Source organism: Morone saxatilis, unplaced genomic scaffold, assembly GCF_004916995.1.
Source record: "Morone saxatilis isolate NCDOM2014 unplaced genomic scaffold, NCSU_SB_2.0 Contig11, whole genome shotgun sequence".
Taxonomy (NCBI): domain Eukaryota; kingdom Metazoa; phylum Chordata; class Actinopteri; family Moronidae; genus Morone; species Morone saxatilis.
The window spans coordinates 17,170,453-17,194,837 of NW_023339663.1; the positions used below are offsets into that span (position 1 = coordinate 17,170,453).

General features: G+C 40.1%; 2 protein-coding genes across 3 annotated transcripts; one reads left to right on the forward strand and one right to left on the reverse strand.

Moving 5' to 3' along the window:
• Nucleotides 1-689: 689 nt before the first annotated feature.
• On the reverse strand, nucleotides 690-6,397 carry eif3m (eukaryotic translation initiation factor 3, subunit M). The gene is made up of 11 exons (XM_035652462.1): nucleotides 6,240-6,397; nucleotides 5,498-5,630; nucleotides 5,054-5,192; nucleotides 4,640-4,763; nucleotides 4,429-4,523; nucleotides 4,153-4,236; nucleotides 3,959-4,058; nucleotides 3,223-3,304; nucleotides 1,950-2,093; nucleotides 1,604-1,664; nucleotides 690-930 (listed from the first exon to the last, which is right to left on the reverse strand). Exons 1-11 carry the CDS (start codon nucleotides 6,279-6,281, stop codon nucleotides 807-809), a joined length of 1,128 nt encoding a protein of 375 aa, XP_035508355.1. The 5' UTR covers nucleotides 6,282-6,397; the 3' UTR covers nucleotides 690-806.
• A 7,249-nt stretch (nucleotides 6,398-13,646) lies between these two features.
• On the forward strand, nucleotides 13,647-24,151 carry wt1b (WT1 transcription factor b). Of its 2 annotated transcripts, none has more exons than XM_035651901.1 (9): nucleotides 13,647-16,472; nucleotides 18,554-18,676; nucleotides 19,527-19,626; nucleotides 21,037-21,117; nucleotides 21,608-21,713; nucleotides 21,842-21,989; nucleotides 22,323-22,412; nucleotides 23,260-23,343; nucleotides 23,538-24,151. In XM_035651901.1, exons 1-9 carry the CDS (start codon nucleotides 16,079-16,081, stop codon nucleotides 23,657-23,659), a joined length of 1,248 nt encoding a protein of 415 aa, XP_035507794.1. In that variant the 5' UTR covers nucleotides 13,647-16,078; the 3' UTR covers nucleotides 23,660-24,151. The 2 variants fall into 2 exon arrangements, with proteins under 2 accessions (XP_035507794.1, XP_035507792.1); XM_035651899.1 differs by having other exon boundaries at nucleotides 13,648-16,472; nucleotides 23,260-23,352.
• Nucleotides 24,152-24,385: the final 234 nt, after the last annotated feature.

Here is a 24,385-nt window from a genome sequence, read left to right on the forward strand (position 1 = left end):
CACAGCCGCAGAGGGAGAGAACTCCAACAGACCCCTTTTACACCTAATGCCTGGGCCATATATCATTAGAGTTCACATCCTAATGCTCTGGATGAATGGCACTTTCCATCAATGGGCAAAGGCAAGGTGAACTTAAAAACTGGAATTTAGAGGTCCTAGTTTTTCCACTTTTAAGACACATCAAGAGACATTGAGTCATACTGACGACAGCTGAACTGTATCTATTACCGTGGACAGTTTCTAATTTGTAGTTGCCGTAAATCAGCGCCTACACCACACAAGCTTAAGTGTTGCTGTTACAGTAATGCAGCTCTGACCTCAGCAGACAGGGTCATCCTAAGTTCACTTTACTTTTGTCACCTCTCATGTTTTCCCAGACAAGTGACCCTCTCACTGCAGGACATTTCTCAACCCAAGTAACAGTTCATCTCATCTAGTACAGGCCTGCTGTCCTTTAAGCAAAACCAGATGCTGAGAGCCGCTAGGGGACAAGCTCCCATTAAAGTCACTGTATGGCTTTCTGAAAAGATGATAAGGCAACTAGTGAGGTAGTTGTCTGAAAAGATTGATTATATGTATATTTATACATTAATGGCACAGTAAAGCTTTCGGCTGTTATTCAACTTGCTGTTACTTCAGAATAACTCCAGCAATCTTTAATTCTTTAACAAGAAAGAAGCAATCACGGGTGATATCCATTGTTGTTTTATTGGATGAATATAAAAGCTGATCATTTCAGTCTGAGGATTTGGAAAGCAGAAAAGAGTAGAGGGTCAGGCAGTCTAGACAGTCGGGTTAAGGTGGAATTAAGCAGAAGGTGACAGGGCTTGCAGACTGGTCTTGACGGTTGCTAGGTTGGCCTTCCAGGAGCTGAGGCTGTCGTGCAGCTGCTGCCACTGCTGCTTGCCAAAGGTGCGGTGTGTGCTGTGGCTGATTGAGTGGAAACAAAAGCAAGAATGTTAAATTGACAAAATAAATGCAGGCCAAGGTCATGTCTTCCATGCTACACTATAGAGAGAAAAATATTTCCTTGAAAGAAATGTATGAGCAATAATATTGTCTAGTTTCTACACATATTTATCTGCAGACCAGAATCAAATAAACCCATAGCATCCTTGACCCTGACAAAAGAGACTGCTTTGACCAGATTCAAGAATACAAACCAACCCACATACTAATTAATTAATCATTGCTGCCTAATTTTGGCCAATCTGAAAAAACAATGTAAAAAAATAAAACAGGAGGCTCCACAGAAGACAAAAAAAAAAACTGTCACCTAAATTTTAACCTCAAGTTGTTTTTACTTCAGCAGAATCTTAGCTAGGTTTCACTTGTAACTTTCACTTTTGAATACCGGTAAGAAGCCAACCACAACTACATGGAAGTCCCAAATTTCCAAATATTATCTGACGCATCAGTCCCAACCTCTGGGTAATACAGTACACATGTGCAACACTTTTTTTTGGATGATCCAGGTAAAGTACATTGGGTCTACACTGATACCAAGCCTACATGCCATCACTGCCCCACTAATAACGATCTTTACTTGGTCAAAATGTAAGACAAATAAGTCGTGCACGACAGTTTGATAAAAACGTATTACCTCACAACCACTTTTCGCTGTGTCTGGTCGATTTTGCAGTACACCATCTTGGTACGAACAGCTAGAAAGAAAAAGCAGACCGATAGGGAATAAAGAGAAAGCAAAACACCACAAACACAATAACACTTTAAGAAATTGGAAATTGAAACAGGAGAGAAATCTAATGCGGGTCATAAAACACTGAAAGTGCTATGTTTGGTTATATGCCATTTCTTCACTGGTTGAAGACCAGTGACCACTGTGCAATCACTACCCTTTCATCCCACCATTAGTGGCTTATGAGAAACTAACAGCATACTTAACGAGGGTGGACAGCAAAGATTAATTTGAGGTGAAGCGCTTGTACCGTCAATGACAAAAGCCTCAACATCCTCAGCTCCGATCTGCAGCTCCTGTTGCATTGTGTCAAAGGAGATCTCCTTGAATTCCACCGCCATGCCCATGAATGTCAGCAAACGCATCTTGGCCAGGTTTTGCTCGTGAGACAGGCCTGGGGAGCGACACGCAGGGATCATTAAGCACAAAACAGTCACAGTCGATTACTCTCGACTCCGGGAGTTTCCCTGTGATAATTGTTTCTACATTTAGGAGCATGCAGTCAGGGAATCTACTCATTAACACAAACACCACTCCACATTGTCTGTTTTGAGAGTCCATCCTACACATGCTTGTAATTACAGCTAAGCCTTTAGTAGTGAGAAAGGGACACACTGCTGACACATACACATTCCTGTACTATGTCAACAGAGCACAGTGTTTTTATTTTATATAGATTCTGTGATTACTTATAGGAAAAGGTTGTTCAGATGGTCTTTAAATGTGCTTTTGTACTGCTATTTATACAGAATAGCCTTCCTATGAATCCAATTTGTTATTAAATTTAAATCCATTTCCTCTTAGAGGTTTAAATGTTTTCCCAAGTGCCCCTCATAATCATAGCAATAGCAGTATACTTAAGCTATACAATTATAATAAAGGTATAAATTATGGGAAAAGACCCTAGTTCCTAAAGACTAAGAAAATATCAAATTGCTTTAGAGGCCATTCAGATTTTCCCTAGGAAAACGCCAGCCACACCACTGTCATACTTTTTTTCAACCTCCAAGGGAGGTTGCTCTACTGTTACGTCTGTTGTTCCTAAGCAACCAAAACCTGCAGCTTGCATGACGATGATGATGAAGTTGCAATAATTTAGCAGTACCCCTCACCGACTTAACTCATTAAAAGATACAGACCTGTGGTGCGCTCGCTGCATTCTAAAAAGTTGAGACTGTTCCATCTCACAGCGGCGCTTTAGATTCTTAGTGTGCTTGTCGCGTGTCTCCATTCACAATAGTGTATATACACACACCTTAAAGACGCAACATCTGAGCGGCCCTTTAAAGACAGTACTCTCAACACACTCAAAAGTGCTCTTATAAGGCAAGTTACAATACATATGTCAATGCTGATTTATAAATACGGTAAGGATAGACATTAACATTGCCAGTATGTGTGTTTGTGTATATATATATATACACACACATACATATACATACATATACATACATATATACACATATATATATACATACATACATATATTGATGCAACCAATATCTTGAGTTAGGGCTACTTACCAAGAGAATCAATGAAGTCTTTGTTACTCTGGTAAAACTTTACGTATGCTGCTAGTTTAGCGCTCACAAAGATGGTTAAGAGCTGAAAAGAGTCAGAAGAGAGTGAAATGCCATTATACAACACAGTTGAAAAATCTTTATATTCATACAGACAAGTTATGATAATCATGTCTAGACTGAGGTTATGAGACAGATAAATGGAATGCACACCACACTGGTGTTTTTTCCTTGATGAACATTGGATTAAACTATTAATATCTTAGAAATGCCATTCTGTTGATCCATGAACGACACTCAGGGTGCACACACACCATATTAAAAATATTTCTTCATTGCCTCAACCCGCTCAGATGCTGAGATTCCCGTTGCTCAACATTCGACCTTTGTAACTGGTCGGCATTTAAATATCGAGTTTTGCTTGCCTTAGCTGTCACTGACACAACATATCAAAAATGCATCCAAGCCCTACATAAAACACAGTCAAACAGCTTTTAAATCAGTGTGCATTAGCATTATAATCACATGACATAACCAGTCTCCACATACAAGAGCGACAGGTTTGTCGCAATGACTAATGGAATATTTGTTTTGAAACAACGGTTCGATGTGCTTTGTGTGTTATAAAAGGCATCGAGAAAGTCACGTTTTCCAAGAACTAATTATGTTAACTGACAATGCGAGTAATGTCTTTTATACATTTAACACCACAAGGCATTGCACATCCTTCAGTACTAACGTCATGGATGAGTTCTCCCTCCAGGAAGCGAACAGGTTTCAGGGTGAGCAGATGGTCAATCAGGAAGGTGTTGGGGTCTTTGAGAGCTCGGACGATACATCTAAAGATAAGAGACAGAGACGTGTGTATGAATGAGGGATGTACGTTATGTGAAAGGATTAATGTCAAACGTTACAGAGGGTCTCCATGTTTACCTGTGGGCATCGACACGTGCTTGTGATGCATTGTCTTCTGTGTAACTTCCCAGCAGCTCAACCATCACTTTGGCTGCAGCATCACTGTGTAATGAGCAAATTGTTGGAACGTCGTTGAAAACTCTTTTGCACCGAGGTAATTTACTTGAAGGATAACACACAATCTCAGAATCCTAGGCCCAGAGGTGTGTAAATGCATAAACAAATGTATCACCATGAGTTTATACATCTTAAATACTCTGTATTGTATTTCTGTACACATCTGTATGTACTTACCTCTTTTTGCAGTCAACCAATGCTTCATACACCAGCCTCAGGAGTACGTGCTTCTTCTCTGTGGTCAGGTTCCAGTCAACAATCCACTTGCGCACCTAGTAAGCAACACAAACATGTATCATAAATGAACTGCAGAGAATGAAATGCCACTTGTAGTTTGAAAAATGTGATCTCTTGCAGTGTTTATATTAATGGAGGTGAGTAGATATACCTGATCAAGGTCAGTGGGGATGAAGGAGATGGCATTACAGGTTGCCGCAACCTTGATGAGGCCACAGAAGACCGTGTACCTCACTGGAGTATTCTCATCCATGCCGTGGAACAGGTTACTCAGCCTGTTAACATCGAAACATGAAAGAGATTGTCAAGTGTTTGAACTCGGATTTGATTCTCGTCACATGCCCTTTGTTACGAAAGGAAGATAGCCGCTTTCCTGCCCGTCAACGTTCTTAACAGTATCCTGATGTTAAGCTGTCAAGACCAGCTGCCACGACCCCGACTAACATCAAAACAATGGCCTGCTTACGTTTCCATGCACGTGGATCGTATACCTGGTCAGAGATTTGGAAATGTCAATGAAGAGAGGCACTGCTGTGGACAGAAAGAAAATAGTAAAAACACTCACAGCTGCATCCTGAGGGAGGGTCTCTCTCCTTCACGGAACTTCACCAGTTTCTCACATAGACTTTCAATGAGAGCCTCTTGCTTCTCCGTCTCCAGAATCAGCAGCAGAGACACAATGCTGTTCATCACACTCTCCACATCTGCAGAGAGACAGGGAGAGTCCATTAGTGACTGAAAAAATGGTCATCCATCCAGGAGTAGTTTCAGAGTTAACTGCACTCAACAAGTGTAGTTAATGACATGTAGAACTACTGCATTGCACTCAGGCGAGCTGGTATTGTGAACGTTGGACAACTGGAGAAGATAAATACAACCGAGCCATGAGTAATGTTGCGTATGACACCTGTGCACAACGTAACACATCTGCTTATGAAAAAGGTCTATTGGCTGTTTCTAACTAACTGACCACGCGTAAGATACAGGGGTGTTCTTCACCATCACCTACCTTTATCATCGTCCTTGAGGCATACATCGCACGCCTCGATGATCTGAGCCAGGTCTACGTGAAGTCCACCTTCAGAGTTCTCTTCTGATATATCAGCTCCTTTGGACTTGATGTAGGCTCTCAGCTCTAACGCCTGGAAATGGGAGACATTCACATAATGAGTACTAGTGGCTAAATTAAACAACATAAAGAATTGCACTAGCAAGCTACATATGAGTAACAGTGTGTAGATATAATGGTTTAGACTAATATGTTTTCACTTTCTACTGTTCTGGTGTTGAAAATTTGCTGCAGCAGGGAAAGTTACAAGCATTTTTTTTGTACATCTACGTTATCAGTTATAGTTGACTATCAAGCAGGATTGTTTGGGTGGCTTGTTATTTTTTATTACGTCTTTGTTTATCAGCTAACACGTCTGGCTAAGCAGCTAGCATTCAAAGCTAACGTTACACCTTTAAAGGCGTTTGTGGCAGCGTGATTAAACACAATAGCAACGAGTCTCGACTAATTTAGACACAAAGCACCTTTACACGGTAGGTTTACTGATACATGTACACATAACGTGCTCCCACACACGTCACACACTCAGCACGTCGCTTAGCTAGCATTCAGCCCGGCGGCTAACAACGCTTAGCATTCCTGCTAGCTATCATGCTAAGTTATCTGGTTGGGTCGTTTCCATGTATCGACTCATCCGCGGGCGGAACAATGAGAGGTGAGTTTGTAAAGCCTTGTGTCGTACCTGGTCTTCTTCCGTAATATCGATAAACGCCGGGACGCTCATTTTAGGTGATTTTGTGAGCTCGGATGATGAAATCCACGCTCCCACCACTGCTGAGACCTGACCGGGAAAGAAAAGGCAACAGAGCCGGGGAACCTGTTGCAGTTCCGGGTCGTGCTGTTAAAGGCGCAGTAACCTAGCTGAAAAACCGAGGGACGTCTCATGACCGGGCTGTGAAAGCAGTCCCTCTTCCTACATTGTCACTTTTAATTATTACAATATGTACTCTGCACATGAATTATTGGCCCTTAAATAAATATCTTTCCAGATTAATTGAAAAAGCCCTGTCAGTGTGTGCGACCCCTTCCTCCAGAGGTCAGATGACCTCCTAAATTTTCACCCAGACTTCCACCACACCATATCCTAATCTTCTATTCTTTCTTATCCAGATATCAATCTCCACTCTGGGAGATTAACCCTGGATGTCTTGGATGAGAGTTACAGAGGTGAAGCTGATCCCCAGGGGAGGTTATCTGATTGAGCTGCGGTCCATCTGTGTGGACCACCATGGCAGGCCAGAGCTCTCCAACCTGGAAACACTGTCGGTGTCAGAGGGCAACACTTTTCCACCATACACCCGCTGACCCGTGGGTGCGCTTGTTGGGCCTCTGTACCTAGTGGGATGCTGTGTATTGTTACCATGGCAGGTCACTTGGTGATTGAGGTGAGTGAGGTGAAGAGGGTAAGTGGAGCAGGAGTTCACCCTGAAACTATGTAGTCAGGTTACAAACATTTGAGGTGTTGAGCAGGCTGTGTCCCAGGGTGAAGACACTGTGGAGTGTTTTCCATTGCAAGACCGCGCTGCAGCTCACAGTTCATCTGTCACAAAAACATGTGCATTTTAGGGGATTCTTAGACTATGGAGACACCTCATGCCGTGTCATAATTCCTTGAGTGTCTGCTTCTATTTTTCTTCGCAGTTACTGTTAGGGAACTGAGCTCTGTAGCGTTCAACAGGAAAGATACCTTAAAATAGTGCGCTGTGGGGAAATGGCTGATGGAGTGTTTCACCATAGTGCTGGTATGATGCGTCATTCTGTTGGGAAGGCAAGTGCCTGGTACCAAATCCCACCCTCACTCTCTCCCTGCCCTCGTATGCTGTCATGGCGAATAATTTATAGCCGCTTCTCTAAAAGTGTGCTTGTGTAACTGTGAGGCTTTCATTATCTGATTAACAGCTGTTGTCAAGTGCCTGGTGTATTTCAAGTCCCGAATAAGAGTTTTGGAGGCTTTGAAGCTCCAGGTGCATGTGAGACATTGTTTTTGTCTTCTTTAAAAGGTCTTTAAAATGCCACTGTGTGTTATGATGCTTAATAGCTTTCATACTATCCACGACAGAATGTCCTGAAAATAGCATGGATATTGGAACAACAGTAAACCTTTTAACTCCAAGGAGACTGTACCTGGTACATGTATTAAACGTGTATTAGAATCGTATCTGTTTTATATCATTCTAAAGCTAACCTGCCAATGAAGCCTTCACAAGATGTATAAGTAATCTAGCAGCAGACGTCGCCCATGTTTTCAGCAACTTCTGTCGGATGGTGTTTTTTATGTTGGTGTATATGTGCAGAATTCAGTTGAATAATATTGGTTATTCTGCTTTTGTCAGGCAGTCTGCTTCTTTAAGTCACCAGTTCCCTCGAGGTTGGGAAATAATTACAAATGTTGCCAAAGAATATTCACACCTTCGCAGGCAAATGTCATGTTCTATTTAAAATCCTATTTCTCTTATACTTCTCTTTTTTTCCTAGTCTTGTTGCGACAGACTTTTACGTGTAAGTTTGTTTTATTGTAAGTTAATGAAAATTCAAGATTGCTTATTGTAAAATTTTGATGCACTATATAGGTGTTGACCTTATATTTATACTGTAGGCACATATATTGTTTAGTGAGTGGGTTTCTGCCTGTATTTGTGTGTGTGTGTGTGTAAGATCCCACCTCTATATTTGCCAGTAAAATCCAGGAAATACACAAGTATAATAAGACAAAAGGCTTCTACAGCTAATCCAAAAAGAATACGTATTAATGTTCATGTCTGAAATATGTATATTGTCATTGTGTTTACACTGATCTCATCCATGTTTGTTTGATTGGAAATAACCCATGCTCTTCCTAAAATGCTGGCACATTGCCTGCTCAGCCTCCTCAAAGATAAATGACTGTGTGTTAAGAGTTAGTTGGGCCCAGGTGTCTGCTTTCCCCCTGTCAGCCAGCCAAGTGGTGAGTATCTATGTAAGTCAGTCTCATGGTCATCATCCAACATGGCTGCCCACCTTCTACCCACTAATTGTCTGGTTCCCACAGTTCTGCCTGCCTTCACAATCTCGGAAAAATCCCCTTGCTCAGCCTCATCTATCAGCCAGTGACCTTGTCAGGATACACCGCATGAGTAACTTCCCTGCTTCCCTAGGTGGAGCGAACTGCTTGTTAATTACTTATAAGCTGACCCACCCTCCCCACACACACATATACAAGACACAAATAAACAAACAAAGCCAAGATATTAAACAGAGGTGAGTCCAGAGTCTACAGTGGTCCAAGGCATGAAAATCCCATGGCGCCCAGCTAATGGACTATTACTGTCCACAGCAGCAGAGATGTATTATAAACCCTTTACATATTCCTCGGTTAGTATGAATGCATGGCTATCATCCAACAGTTGAAATTGTTTCACAGCACAGGCTAGTTAATTTCTGTTAATTACTTGTAGTACAGTGTCTCAGTTCACTTATCATATACATTTAGATTTGGGCCAGTGAGCCAATAAATAAACACCTGCTAGCTAGTTCATGCTAAGAAAAGTGTTGTAAAGTGGTTGCTGTTATTATCCTTCACTTTATTCTTCATTCTCTGCTGCACACTTTTCCTCTAAATGTTTCACTACCAAAAGAATAACCCCACAGCTGAAACAACTATTTTGATACTCAATTAATCGTTGTTAAACCCTTTCTATATTTCCAGTTGTGGGGATTTGTTGCTTTTCTTTGTCGTCTTCTTGAGGAGGAAGGAATTTCACGGCATCACCTCAGGCTTTCGGAACTTTGGATGGGAATTCTTTCTAACATTTTATTGAAGAATTGATTTATAACTTAAAGAAAAGATAGTTAGTTAGTCATCAAATACAGATGCTTTGGGTGATGGTAAATTGTAAACAAAGTGGCTCTGTGCTTTAATCAACAATCAACTATCCTTTTCTAGAATAACTGATCCCACCTTTAATGAAGAAAATAACTAGCAGCTTTATTGATAATGAAAACATTTGCATAGTTGCAGCTCTAGATAACTCTTAAGCATTTTGCATGTTAGAATCAGGCTGCATGCTTCAAAAGAAACCTGCTCTCATGAGCTCTCTTACCTCTTTTATTTGTTGCTCATTGTTTTATGGCTTGCAAATTTATTGGATTTACCCATATTGGCAGCTCAGATGAACCCTTTGTACTGTACCTACCCAGCACCAAATGGCAGATGACATATTTATTGAGTAGCTGGTGAATTAAAGACCCATCCCTTGGTGGAGCCCAACCAGAGCTAAATGAGCTACCTTTGTCACGTGGCCAGAAACAACGACTGGTAATGTTTCTCTGTCTCGGAATGTGCAAAATTAGGTTAGCCATACCATTCATTAGCCGGTGATCTTTTGTATATGTGTAGCTATCAGTGTGTTTTAGAATTTTTCTGCCCCCTTACGGCCACAAGTTACTTCATGCAGCTTTAACAAAACCAAAGCACATTCTATGTGCATAGAGAAAAATCTCCTATCCCTCTGCTGTAGTCGTGTGCATGTGTGTGAGCATGCACATAACTTGTCTGACTAAAGGCCTGTGGTCTACTGTGATAGCTGTTCAGTCCCTGTGATCACTTATCTCCTCTACCACTAGATGATCAATCACACAGCACAGCTGCACACCTCCGACTTAGTGAAATTAATTTCTTTTCTTCATTCAATTAGAATTTTATTCCTTTTTTTATCTGCCTCTTAGATGTGGTTGACTTGGCTGCACTGTACGAGCCATCTGCAGCCAAACTCATGCATGACCAGGAAAAGAAGGTCGGTGCGTGAAATACCACTGTTATCTTGCCATATCACTTAATGACCAGCTTCATATCACACCAAAGACTGCAGTAATCAATCAAAGTGAGTTTGCATTTGTGGTGTTGAGCTATCTGAGGTCGTTAATCCCCCTATGTGGAATGCGTGTGCTCTGTTTCAACCTAATGGCAGCAACAACAAAAAAAAAAGTCACGGTCTTCCAGGAATTCTGACGTTCCTGTCTGGATAGATTGAGTGTTCTCTTGTCATCAGAGTGTGTTTATATTAAACACACTCACAGGCTAGGAGGAGCAATACGAGTTAAAAAGGCACAGTCAAACAAAAAGTCAAATTTGTTTCAATTGGGGATACATTGCACAATATTTGGCTTGAAGCTATACATGCCAGATCTCAGAAACACTAATTAGAGGCATGTTAAACTGTGTGACCCTTTGCCATTGAGATACCGTTTCATCAGTGCTGATAAATATGATGCTGAAGACGGAAAACAGACAATCTTCAAAACTTTCTCTATAATTAATTGAATTGCTCAGACGCATGTATGTATTTCTCACAAAAGCAAAATGTGTTTGAAAGGAATTATTTTTCTTATTTAATTTACCTACAGACGTATAGCACGAAAACTACTTTGCAACTCAAGCGCATTGTTTTCAGCAACCTATAGCATTTCAGTGCAACAGATATTTTATTTCCCACGGAATGTTGCAGTAAATCGGTATTTCCCTAAAGTGAAGTGTCAGAGGTTATAGTAACATGACTGTGGTAATTTCTCTATTTTCCCATCATTGTGCACATATCTCAGAGTCATCCCGTAAAACTTTTGCTAATCTAACGTCAGAATGAGGCACAAGGGTATGACAACAGACAGTAACCACCAGAGATATCTGAAATGTTTTCTGATGACTACTTAGGCCCGGTCCACAGCTGCTAGGGTGTGACAGCATGGATGGTTGCGGTTTACTGTAAAGAACTGATAAAGGTTGGCCTTGATGCTGACAAACTGACACCTGCTGGGATGAGACATAGGCTGTTCAGCAAAATTCAACACTTTTAATAGAAGTTCCTTTTAAATTCAAAACTTCTGTTTTTCACTATGACATTCAGTCATTCCACAGAGTACTTTTATTCCAGCTGTTTAGTTTGATGATGACAATGTGTGGAAAAGGTCAATAGTGCCTTTATTTTTAAGTAAGTAACACTAATGGACACATTTTTAGTTGCTCTAACAATAGCTGACAAAAGTAATGGTGCAAACACAAAATACAAAATGTCCAAATTATAAGATACTCACCTGAAACAGCTTATTCATCTGTGCCACAAAGCTCCATTGTTGTCCATTACATGTATCACAATAAACGTGGGCACTATACTTTATTTTGAGACAGTCGCACATAAACTTGTAAATACTTGCCGGTGCACTGGATGTGTCTTAATCCGCAGCTGAAAATAGTCCCAGACAAACAAACCGTTTACTTCTGTTAGTAGCGTGTGCTAAAAACAGTGCCCAGCTGTTTAAACAAATTGTTTGGCTTTTTTAAAAATGTTAGTATGTATTTATGGCTCATTTAAGTTTACATCCTCAGAAAAAACTATTTGCTTGCGGTTGAGTGCCACATATAAGCTTGGAAATTTGGAAGGTACTGAGACAGACTAACATGGTTGATGATGGTTTTGGTCTTTTCGTGGGAGTTGTTGACAATATCAAATATTTAGAATATCCTCAGCTTTTTCTTTTAATGGCTGTCAGTATGCTGATCTTCAGTTTGATCCGAGTATTTACATTCCTTAGTTTAAAGTATTTCCTCTTGCATTTGATCCAGGAACATCCAGCTTTGTATGAATGGATATGAATACGAGAGGGGGAGGAGGTGGGGTCTTGGGTTTGGTGATAGGGGGCAAAGGTGATCATCAACAAAAAGAAGAGAACGGGTGTGTGAAAGATCACTGGAGCAGTGTTGTGTCTGACACATGAACCATGGAAATGCCCACTCTCCCACAGATCTTTCTTCTTTGTTTTTTATCTCCAGTCTGATATGCAACACTTTGAAGATGAGAATTAAAAACTGACAATTGTTGTTTTTCACATTGGTCACAGGAAAGATGAACAATGTTCATGCTGTGCATTGACATTGACATTGCCTTCAAGAGAAATTCATTGTAGATATAACATAAATGTTACCAAAATGTATCCTTAAATAAGGCAATCAGTGCATTCAGATTTTATCTCAAAGAGCAGAGACCTGGCTGTTACAAACTTCCAAATAGTGCTCTGAGAAAGGAACACAGAGGAATATTGTTCGGCCTCATTTTTGTTTTAAATAGTAACCATTTTCTAGAGACCACAGGCAGATAGTAGGGAAATGATGAAACGTTTCAACACACTGTTGTTATGTCTGTTATCAGTTTGTTTCCATGCCCACACAGAGAAGTGAAGGACTATGGCTTTTTCATGCCACTGTCAGCACATCAAAATAACACCTGTTGATCTTTGGCAGTCCTCTCCCGCAGGCTGTTTTGATGATCGCATCACATGCAATTTTAATGCTGATTGCTAAAATTTCTTTTTAAGTAATATAAATTATATGTAATTTTATATCACCAGTGCTCTCGGTTTAGAAAGAAGCAGCTTCATAAACTATCTTGAGATGCAGTAGCATGAATACAGATGTTTATAAAAATGGAAAAAGTCATTTCTTTTGTCATGTTCCCTGCCAGGTCACATATCTGTGTAGTTTATCACACGTCTCCCTGGATGAAACAAACCCTTCTCAAATTCCCTCCTACTCATCTTGCTGTAGAAAGTTTGAACGTTGTGTATTTCTTGTTCAGGGTCAGAGGCAGTATTGACCATTTCCCTTTCTCTGCACACTTATGTTGTTTTAAACCCTGAGTTAACCAGAGATTGATCTGAAAGAATGGGTGTATTTGGGGACTGCCATCCGTCATAGGGGCTGAAAGGGTTGTTTTCTCCTGGCCCCGTCACCTTTGATGAATCCCCACTAAAGACTCCACTGGGGAAGGCACGGACAGCATTTGCCTTGGCCCAGAGGCACTGCATTTTCTTTCTTTCTCTCAGATTTTTGGCGAGATACTTTTAAATGTCCTACAACCTTTTGTACATGCAGTACATTATTTTAGTTTGTGTTTGTTTGTAGTGGGTGTACCACAGAAGGTTTTTCCAATTGTTGTGAGAGAAATTAATTTTCTTTGCTACTATTTTGAAGGCAGCTACGTGGACATCCTCTGAATGTCTGGGTGTTCAAGGGTACGGGTCTACCTCTGCACTCGTTTATTTTCCAAGAATAAAGTGAGTCAGAGACCACTTTATCTTAACCGTGACCACAAACCACCCAGATGTATCTGTGTTTTGCATTTAGGGGCATAGACAGTGTTTTATTGGGAGGGGGTCCAATAATTTTCTAAAAACCATCAATCTGATTCATTCACAGCCGTACAAACTAGTTCACAAACACCAGAATACCTAAAATAATCTCCCACAGAGTTCAAGGTGGTCAAGACTACTGGTTTTGTACCAGCATCACCATCCAGTCAGACGCTGTAATCAATACAATAAACACTGCAGCATCTGTAGGTATGCAGCATTCCTTCAGCTGAACTCAAAACAGAAAATGGAATCAAGAGGGCACTGGAAGATACATCAGTGATATTGTGCAACAATGACATGTAACCTCTGTTAACGCTGCCTCAGCATCTTACCAGCTGATTTCATCACTCTTACAGTGACTTAAGACTTCACTCTCACACACACACTCTTCTTTTTGCCCATTTCTAATGTACCTCCTCCCTCCCCCCACCCACCACTTCTCTTTAAGTTGAATTAGGGGTCATTAGCGTTCACTGGAATCCTAGACTTATATTCCAGATGGCGATGACAAGAACTGGCTAACAGGTTTCACTTAACGTCTTCTAGCTCAAATTTGCAGTGGATTTTTAATTCCATTTTGAAATGAGATATCATAAAACTAAGGAAATCCTTTTGTGAAACTAATTCACTGGTGGATGAATCATTATTAACCACGATGTCACTGGTAAGTGGGCCTATAGTTCAGGGGTAAAGAAAGTCATTTGAATTGTGTGACAGACAATTGACTTGCTTTTGCTTTTGCTCTTGTTGTTCTTGCTTCTGTCACAAATGGGGTTCATAATCCATGGTAATACAGTATATCATCATTTTTTAAATCTTATTATACTTGCTTTTACAGTAATTCTAACCTATAGTGGTCTCATCACAAGTCAACTGTAACTCACTGTTCTGCTACGCTGGATGTAGCACAGTATATTTTTTTAAAACACATTGTCACTGTTTTAAGCTTTTAGGGAAAAGAGGAACCTGAATTTTGATCTGACAAATATAATAATGTTAAAAGATCCACAGCAGCTGTCTTGAATTTATAGGCATATTCCAAGTTACTGCATTCCTCTGTAGTTCCACATTGAGTTAAGCTCGAGTTGAGGTCAAAACCTCTATCTCTTAAGCGTTCTCTCTCTCTCTCTCTCTCTCACACACACACACACACACACACACACAAACTCCCCCTTTTCTCGACTAATAAATAATTATCCTTTTGTGTGATGTGGCTTTGCTCCAAGGCCATTCAGTTTATGCGAGTTACTTTTAGTGGAATAGCACATTTTCTGCATGTTTTACCATTTTTACATTTTGAGTAATAAATTATTCATCTGTATATTTATTAATTGTCCAGCACAGTCTTTCCATTAAAAAAGATTCATTTTTTTTAAACATGTCATTGAGATATATATTATATATTGAATAAAAAAAGATGACTAACTTTGGATATGTAAACACATATACCATGATTGTAATAAACCTTACCAAAGATAAAATGTTTTGATATGTTATGATTGAACTCATTGCTTATATTATTGCCTCACTCAACTTACTTATTTTGAAAGTGGTGTAGGTTTCAGAAAAAATGAGTCAGAAGAGTAAGAAATGATGATGAAGTAGATGGCGTAGGTCAATAGTGTAGACATAACAAATGTTTTTTTTAGTTTTGTTTTCTATTTTAAATCTTAATAAGCTTTGAATATGTTCAAATTTTACTAATACGCTGTTTCCATCCATCAGCCCATTCATTTATTTTCAGAGAAATTAAACAAAAACATCTCTCCTTCTTGCACACACTTATTTATACACGCTAACACAAACATCCAGAATGAGCCACACTTGAACTTGAACAAAGAATGAAGAGCAACACCCGCTCATGTAAATGTGATGTTAGTCATGATCTACTCAGAAGTGCAGTCTGTGCTGGCTGGGGCAAGGCAAGGGAGTCATCTTCTTCTCAGTCTCCTTCGCTCCTCCCCCTGTCCAATGAGTTACGCAGTATTAGAGCCTTCAGGAGGAAAGTCAGACATTATAGAGGCAGAGGGACAAGGCACTGCACCCTCACTGACTCCTCCAAACCAACCACAGATACCTAGGGAGCTTGAGTTTTGGCATCCAGAGTTTGGCCACCATCACTAATTCATTTATTTGCGTTATTCAGTTCATCACTTGTGGCAGGAAAGATGGCTCCTCTATTGTGACCACTGATGTTTGTTTCTGCAGAAGAGTTCGCTCCATGCTTATTTTGTTTCTTCAAGTAGTATTTTTGTTATACTTTCAGGAGATTATTACTGTGTGACTTTTTAATCTCCCAGCTGTGCCTCTCTACTGGAATATCACCACTCGATCTTTGGTCTGTCTCAAACCGCTTCACCAATGCTGACTGAACCGTGTGGCGCCATGTCGATGGGGTCAGATGTTCGAGATCTGACCCTCTTACCTCCAGCACCTCCTGTGTCATCCTTGCCAGGAGCTGGTGGTGGCCAGTGGACCCAACTGCTGGACCTTCACCCTGGCTCTCCCTATGGCTCCCTGCCTTCCCACCACTCCCTGATCAAGCAGGAACCTGGTTGGGGGAACACTGACCCAATAGAGGACCCTCACTGTGGACTTGGGGCCTTCACAGTTCACTTCTCAGGCCAGTTTACAGGCTCAGGCCCTTGTCGAGTTGGGGCCTTCAGAGAGCCGACTGCAGGTCAACCGAGGATGTTTCCCAATGGAACCTACCTGCCCAGCTGTATGGACAGTCCTCCTGCACCCAGGAACCAGGGTAAGCATACTCGTAACCTGTTCCACCTCAGTTCACCCCACCTTTCTCTTCTCTCTAATGTTATGTAGGAGCCGTGAAACATGAGGAGCAGTTGTTTTCACTATAAAATCCAGGTGTTATGACAAGCCAGTGTTTTTCTAGATTTCCTGCTGTACGTGTTCATGATGTAACTCCATGTTTAGGGGTTGTCCATTGTGTTGTGTCTAAGCAGGATGTTATGTGCTGTACTGGGTCATTCTGTCCTATGTCAGGAATAGGCTTGACAGCTTCCTGGTAATGATTTGGCAGGGATCTATAACAAGTTATTTGCACTATTGTTTACAGGATATAGTCTCAATAGATAATGTTTTATTCTGTTAAATTCATAATTCAGAACAGATCATTACAAAGATCATTCATAAGGTTTCACCACGTCTTATTATTGCATACATTTTTGCAATGCCAATGTTCGTAAACCTACTAATGTATCCATCTAAAGTTTAGATACTTATGCAGGATTCATGTTTCAAGTATTATATCGTGCACTTAAAATCAGTGGTTTCAAAATTTACTCAGTTTAGGTCAATGTAGCACCAACATGAAGCTGGGTTGACTTAATGTACTGTATCCAGTACTCCTGAGTAGAAAACCACCCAAAACAAGTGGTTGTTTTGACGCAGTGTTAGTGGTATTTTTTATATTACTGTTGGGTTATTAACCCAAACTAAATATGGCACAGTCACAAACTGTTATAATCTACTCTAGTTCTTTTTAAATGTACATGCCACTGTATATAATGGCATTTTCAGCTGCCACGGTGAATGTGAATAAATTACCTTGAAGTTATGCATTTTAAAGTTTTGATTTTATTGGCATGTATTGGCAAATAGAGTTATTTTCTATTACATAGATATTTATGAAAAACTTTACCCTTACTGTGGGTGTTCTTTAAAATGAGTCAATTGATCACAATTACTGCACTGAGCAGTAAAACAGCAGAAAACGTCAAGAAAAAAAAACTTACTGGGTTAAGATCTTCATTAAGAAGTGTTTCTCTAGAAGAATTCCCAAAACAAAAACTTAATCACAGGCTTGATTTATTTCTCTGAACAATACTTCTGGGATTAAGAAGACCTGCACTAAACAGATAACAATGAGTTAAACTGTTATTTATCTGGAATATTAATCTGGAATCAAACTTAATTTCTGTTTCCTATGAAGTGCTAACATTGATTTGATGTCTTGGCCTTCACTGTAAGCAATGCTGGTATCTGTTGTCTGTTGGGGCTCATTACTCAGAGGTCAGAGGTTTACAGCTGTAAGTGTCTGCTGATGTTACTTTCAGAGACAGTTTTCAGTGAGTCTTGTTTGCTCAGTGGAAACCAGTTTTTGATGAAGTAATAAAACACACAGCATAGTCCTCTGCAGGCTGCAGGGATTTAAGTAAGAAAGCCATGTGAGTCATTTTTCTTAGAAACTTTTCAACATCCCTCTCCGGCCTGACTCAGGACGCCTGTCTGCGTTGTATGTGTATGTAAAATAAACACTGCACACAGTTTGAATGTGCTTGTATAATGTTTTTCACATAGCTTTATGAAATGTAATATTCTTTAACTTTCTATCTTTATATATTACACTCAGATAACTGCAATAATAGACGCAACAATGCGTACTGTTACCATTTTTTACCATATTAAAACTAATTAAGTTAGCATACATGCAATTCATTACTTTGCAACCTTGTTTTTTTTACAGAGCATATTCAACAGTAGCTCATCTCAGATCGTCTCTGGTGTGTTTGCCAAATTTCTTTTTCCACCTGCTATAAATATTGCAACCACAAGGCCAAAGACAGATGGGGGGAAAAAGAATTTGTTACAAGGAAAGAGGATTTAGTAGTTTAATGAATGTCTCTCTGTGGTAACCCTGCCAGGGACTAAAAGCTACTACCACGGAGCTTTAGATAACTGACCAGATACTGGAGACTTTGCAAAGCTTCAAAATGTTACAGTCCTTTTGCGTGATGTTAATACAATAACTCAACCAGGCAAATAAGATAATTTTAACTTTTTTTTGTTTATCTTTTTGTTTTCTCTTTTCAGGTTATGGAGCAATGGGCTTGGACAGCAACCCCAGTTATGGTCACACTCCGTCTCACCACACCCCTCAGCTCCCCAGCCTGTCCTTCAAACACGAGGACACGCTGTCACCGCCAAACAACATAGGTAGCTATCTTCATCCTGAAATGTTTTCACTAAATTGACTCGCAGACTGGAAGACTGTCATGTCACAGCAAGGTTATATAAGTAACCCGTCATTTTTCATATCACAACAGAATCGCTATTATCCTTTTTCCTTCATCTCCCCCCGTCTCTGTCTGCACACACATTCATATACGCAGGCATTCATAAACACACTCTCCCTCTCGCTCTTTAAGCATACGTATGGTTAATGACTTTGGAAATGATAACTTGAGGAAGCAGCTTTATAGGACTCTGCTGGAATGTCAAAAACTGTCTGGGGACCAATATACTATATGAACCTGAAAAGGACCACTGTTTCTAATTGACCCGTTCTCTCTTTGAGAAGAAGAGCTGTGTGTCTGAGCACACATGCATGTACAAAAGTGTGCCTATGTCTTTGAAATTAACAATGTATACTTGAATGTGTTTTCTGTCTGTTCTGATGAAAAGAACATGAAATATAAACATTTTTATGCAAGATCATTCCTAGGAATATTTTTAGCTTAATAATACTAAGCTTCTGAAGGGCAATGGAAAGCTATACTTTGACGACCATTCTTTGAACAATTTTTATCATCAAGTAAACGTTTTAGTAATTTATTAAAGTCAATAAGAATGCCCAAGAAAATACGAATGTGGTTTCTTAATATGATTAAATTATCTTTTTGTTTTGGAGTGTAGATTTGAACAAAATAAGCAATCTGTATATGACATTTTAATAGACCAAACAATGAATCTCTAATGTAGAGAGTAATTGGTAGATTAATCAATAATGTACATAATTGTTAGTTGCAACCCTATTTTGAAGCAACTGTATTTTTTGTATATTCAGTTGACCAGCAGTACCCGGCTCCTACTTCCATGTTTGGTTGCCACAATCCTGCAGAATCCTGTCCGAGCAGCCAAGCTCTGCTGCTGAGAAACTACAACAGGTACAACTATTTGTCCCTGCGTGCTCATATTGTTGCATTATTTGACTCCTGCTACCTTGAATCCCCTTTGAGACTCCACTCCACTCTTCCCAAAGGTTTTCAGCCTCCTCGCTCATCAATTAATGGCAGATTCTTTCCACTAACACCACATGCAGCTCGCTCACTTGCTGGTAATTTTTAAAAGTGTGAACTCTCTCTGATCCTATATTAAGCCATGTGTCTGCCTCTGCACCGTCTGGATTGCGAATCCTAATTTGTTCTGAGGTTAAGTGCTGCCCACTGGTGCTCAGCAGGCCAAAACAAACAGTGAGTGATCTACTGCTGTTGTGTCCACCCTGAGGAAAAATGAGGAGAAAAGTAAAAGAGACAAGTTCAGTGAAAGTGAAAGTTGAGTGGGGGGTGGGGTAGTTAAGGCTTGGGATCTGCTTATTCTAACCTCTGAATATGTTCCCAACTTGTTTTCATTTTGATGCAAAACATCTCAGAGGGTAAATTAGGATGAAATTCTTTGAATGCCGCCCTGCGATTTTGTTGGAGAAAAGGAACATGTGCTACCCAAATACTGGAACAGCAGTTGATAAGAGAAGGGAAGACTTTGCTGTTGTTACAGCTTATGGCATGAACTGGAAACCCTCAAACAAACAGAGAGACATGCACACGCACACACTCTCACATACACACAGTGAACATATGTCAGATATCAGTGAGTCTTTCCACAGTTTAACATAGTTCAGAGCTGATTAGTGAGCCATCACGATCCTTCCCTCAAGGACTTCTCAAGGAATGCCGTCCAGAATTCCCCTGAAACTGGTTCCCGCCTTTTAATGATACTGAGGACAGGGTGATGTCATGCACTGGTTCATGGTGTACTAGGCACGGAGGCACTCACCCCCGCAGAGTGCACAATCACATCTCCAAGTGTGTGTGCGTTTTTGTCAAATATGTGTGTGTGCACTAGTGTGATCTGCCAAGGTAAAGAATGGCTCCAAGCCCATGTTTTTTAATGAAGCCAGTGAGGAGTGTGGTGGGTGGACAGGATGTGTTAATAAGCAAGCAAGTTGGAGTTTCCCCTGAACGAAACGTCTTCAATATCCATACAAGGGAAGAGAACTGACAGGAAAGCTGCACAGTAACATCAATAGTGTCTGTGTTTTTTAATTGCAGTAGCCAATTAATAAAGAAAGAAAAATAAAACCAAGACATGTAGAGTATTTTCCCCTTCTTCTGTTATAACCTCAGAGCTAACCTTGTTCCTTAACTTTTGATTTAGTAATGTAATTACATATTTTATTACCTTGAAATTTAACAAACCAAATAAATAATAAAAATACAATTCTTTTTTCTTTTGTTTTCCTAATTTTTTTTACCACAAACATAAATAATAATGACCGTGCTGTATGTTTCACTCAGTGATAACCTGTACCAAATGGCATCTCAGCTGGATTGTGTAACATGGAACCAAATGAACTCCCTGGCATCCTCAATGAAGAGGTGAGGTTTTTTTTGTAATTTCTGTTTTTTTAAATAACACGCTGTATTCTTCACTCTTGACTAGTATTTGTGGCAGTGCAGAGGAGGAGGAAGAGGAGGATTTGACCAGATGGCTGTTGGCCAACTGCCGAGGGAGATTAGGAAGTGGAGAGGAGCATATTCATATGTGTGTATATGTGTTTGTTTGTGTGCCGCCTTGTACTTATTGTATTGTGTGTTTTAGAAACGAATTGGAGGTTTTGCAAAGTGGGTACTGGATCTCAGTTCTTCAGGGAAGAGTTAAATCATGTTAAGGATAGCTCTGTAGTGGTGATGGTTAAGAAATGTGTGTGCTTGGGAGGTTTGAACTCTTTTTGAACTAGCTTTATAAACACAATCTGGGACATACATTTTCTACCTACCTGTCTACCTGACAAATCTATCAAAATATTTGTTTTGCCCTCAAAATTTTCACTGTTTTAAATCATGTTTAACTTTGCTCCTGCGGCAGCGGCCATGCAACCGGCTATGACAGTGATCCCACAGCCCCACCTCCACCCATGCTCGTCAGTGCCCAGTACCACATACACACACACGGTGTCTTCAGAGGACTTCAGGTCAGACAGAGTTAACACATGAAAGCATAAAACATACACACACATACATACAAGTAAATAAATACACAAAATAAACTTCTCTATTATAAAGCCCTCTGTCTTCTCCTTCCTCTTTCTCTCTCTTAAAGGATGTCCGACGGGTAGCTGGTATTGCTCCACCAGTCGTAAGGTCATCAGAGGCCAATGAAAAGCGTCCATTTGTATGTGCTTATCCTGGCTGCAGCAAGAGATACTTCAAACTGTCACATCTGCAGATGCACGGCCGCAAACACACAGGTGAGATGATGTGACTTATACCCCTTTTTCCTGGCCAGACCTCAAACTGCTGCTTTTTATAAATCACAATGAGAAATTCCTACGGACGGTTAAAGTTCAACTTGCTAAAAAAAGCTAAAATAGAGGCGGTGTTTTTAGGGTTAGGGTTAGGTCTGAATGTGCGTGTATTAGGTTGATAAAGCTTGTGCATCAGCTTTCCTCAGATGAATAAAATTTAATCACATAAAGGATGGTATAAGATAAAATGCACCTAACTTTGACATGGTGATTTAGCAGATATGGAACTTGGCATTTGGGTGATCATGGTAATGATATGGTTGCTTTGTTTTGCAGGAGAAAAGCCTTACCAGTGTGATTTCACAGACTGTGGACGCAGATTCTCTCGCTCAGACCAGTTAAAGAGGCACCAGCGCAGACACACAGGTACACTGGTGAAGTATGAGTTTCCTCCAGAGCCGTAGCCACCATTGAGGACACTGAAATCAATATCTCAGTATTTTTCTTCTGGGAATTTGAGTTTTAGAAACCTGTGGGGAAAAGCTTTAAAACACAAGGTGGTTATTTTATAAGCAGGTTCAAGCATTTTAGACTAGGCCAATGCATAAATAAATAAATACTTTAGTATTTTCCCACCAGAATTGTATTCTTGCAATGTGAAGACAGACAGAAGACAGATGAATAACAACTGAAACATTTTACGGATTTTATTTGTAATTTTTGAAGTTGGGGGTAGGTTGTTGGAGAAATCATTATTTCTAATATCCTGGCTACGGCTTTAGTTCCCTCTGTCACTTTTCTTTTTTCTTTCTATGAAAAAATATGTGTCATCATTGTTACAAAACATCAGAAATTGTACAATATCATTTAATCCAGCACAAGAATACGACAAACTTCCGCTTCAATATTACCTCTCTGACACAGGCCTAACAGCAAATGAATATTAACTATATGTTGCTTTTGAATCTATGCTTTAAAACAAAGAGTCTACTGCAGCTCTTATTTGTTCAAATATATGACCCAACACAGAAAACAAACCATGTTTGATTCAATGAATTGAAATTACAGATGTTTTCTTCCAGTGGTTCATTACAGAAAAGGGCCAATTAATTATTATCTGTGAACTGTGAAAAACTGAATTTTCTCTTGTGTGTTGAAACTATAAAACCTCCCTGAACAGTTGGAATGTATAATGCTTGCTGTATCCAAAACATATGAAATTCTTCTCATTTCTGTCTCTGCCACCACAACAACTGTTTGTATCTCTGTGTAGGAGTGAAGCCCTTTGAGTGCGAGACGTGTCAGAGAAAGTTTTCACGGTCAGATCATCTTAAGACGCACACTCGGACTCATACAGGTAAAACAAGTGCGTATACCTTTATTTTCTACCTTTCCATTCTTCTCCCAATGAGATTTTTCTGTTAAGATGGTACCCCTGGCTTTAATTCATGTACAACAAAACACAAGCTCGCATTCCAAGAGTTGAATTCACTCTAAAGCAATGCTCCCTCTTTCTTTTCTTTTTTTCCTTGTTTGTCCCCACCTTGTCAGGTGAGAAGCCCTTTACCTGCCGCTGGTCCAACTGTCAGAAGAAGTTTGCCCGCTCTGACGAGCTGATGCGCCACCACAGCATGCACCAGAGGAACCTGACCAAGCTGCAGCCTGCCATCTGAGCGGCGAGAGGAGGAGGAAGGGGGACGAAGAGGAAGGTGACAATATGTTGTGCCAGCTAGTAGAGAGAGATGCTGGAGCCTGGTCAGCGGTTATGGTGCCTTGCCAGACATCACTGAAGTGGTGAGCCCAGATGATGCCTCCCTCAGCCAGCGGACGTCAGGAGACTCGGATGAAGATCCTCAAGATGCGCCTCAACTAGCACTCGTTCTGGTTATGTGACATTAAAACTCAGACTGAGTGGGTACAATACCACAGTAATTCTGAGCCAAGAAGAAGATTTTTTTTTTTATGTGAGATGAGGAAAATGTTGATACACTATTTTGGATATTTTAGTACTCTTGCACTGGCTTTTTTTTTAGAATTGTTAAAATTGTGTCACCTTAAAAATGTGCTGGAAAATATAAACTGGATTTAGGAAATGGACAATGTGTCTTTTTTTTGTCCATTAAGTTGAACACAGAGAATCTTAATATTCCAACAGTATACATGATTATCACAATAGACTATATGAGTATTATGTTTATATAAGATTATTATTTTTGTTATTTGTTTTAGTTTTAAAGTCGATCACACATATTAGAGATGATAGAGATAGAGTGTGTGTGTGTGTGTGTGTGTGTGAGAGAGAGAGAGAGAGAGAGAGAGAGAGTGGGAGAAAGAAGAGGTGTTGGTGTAGGTTAAGAGGCCACCTATGAGTGGTGATGGTGGTGGGGGGGATGATGGGG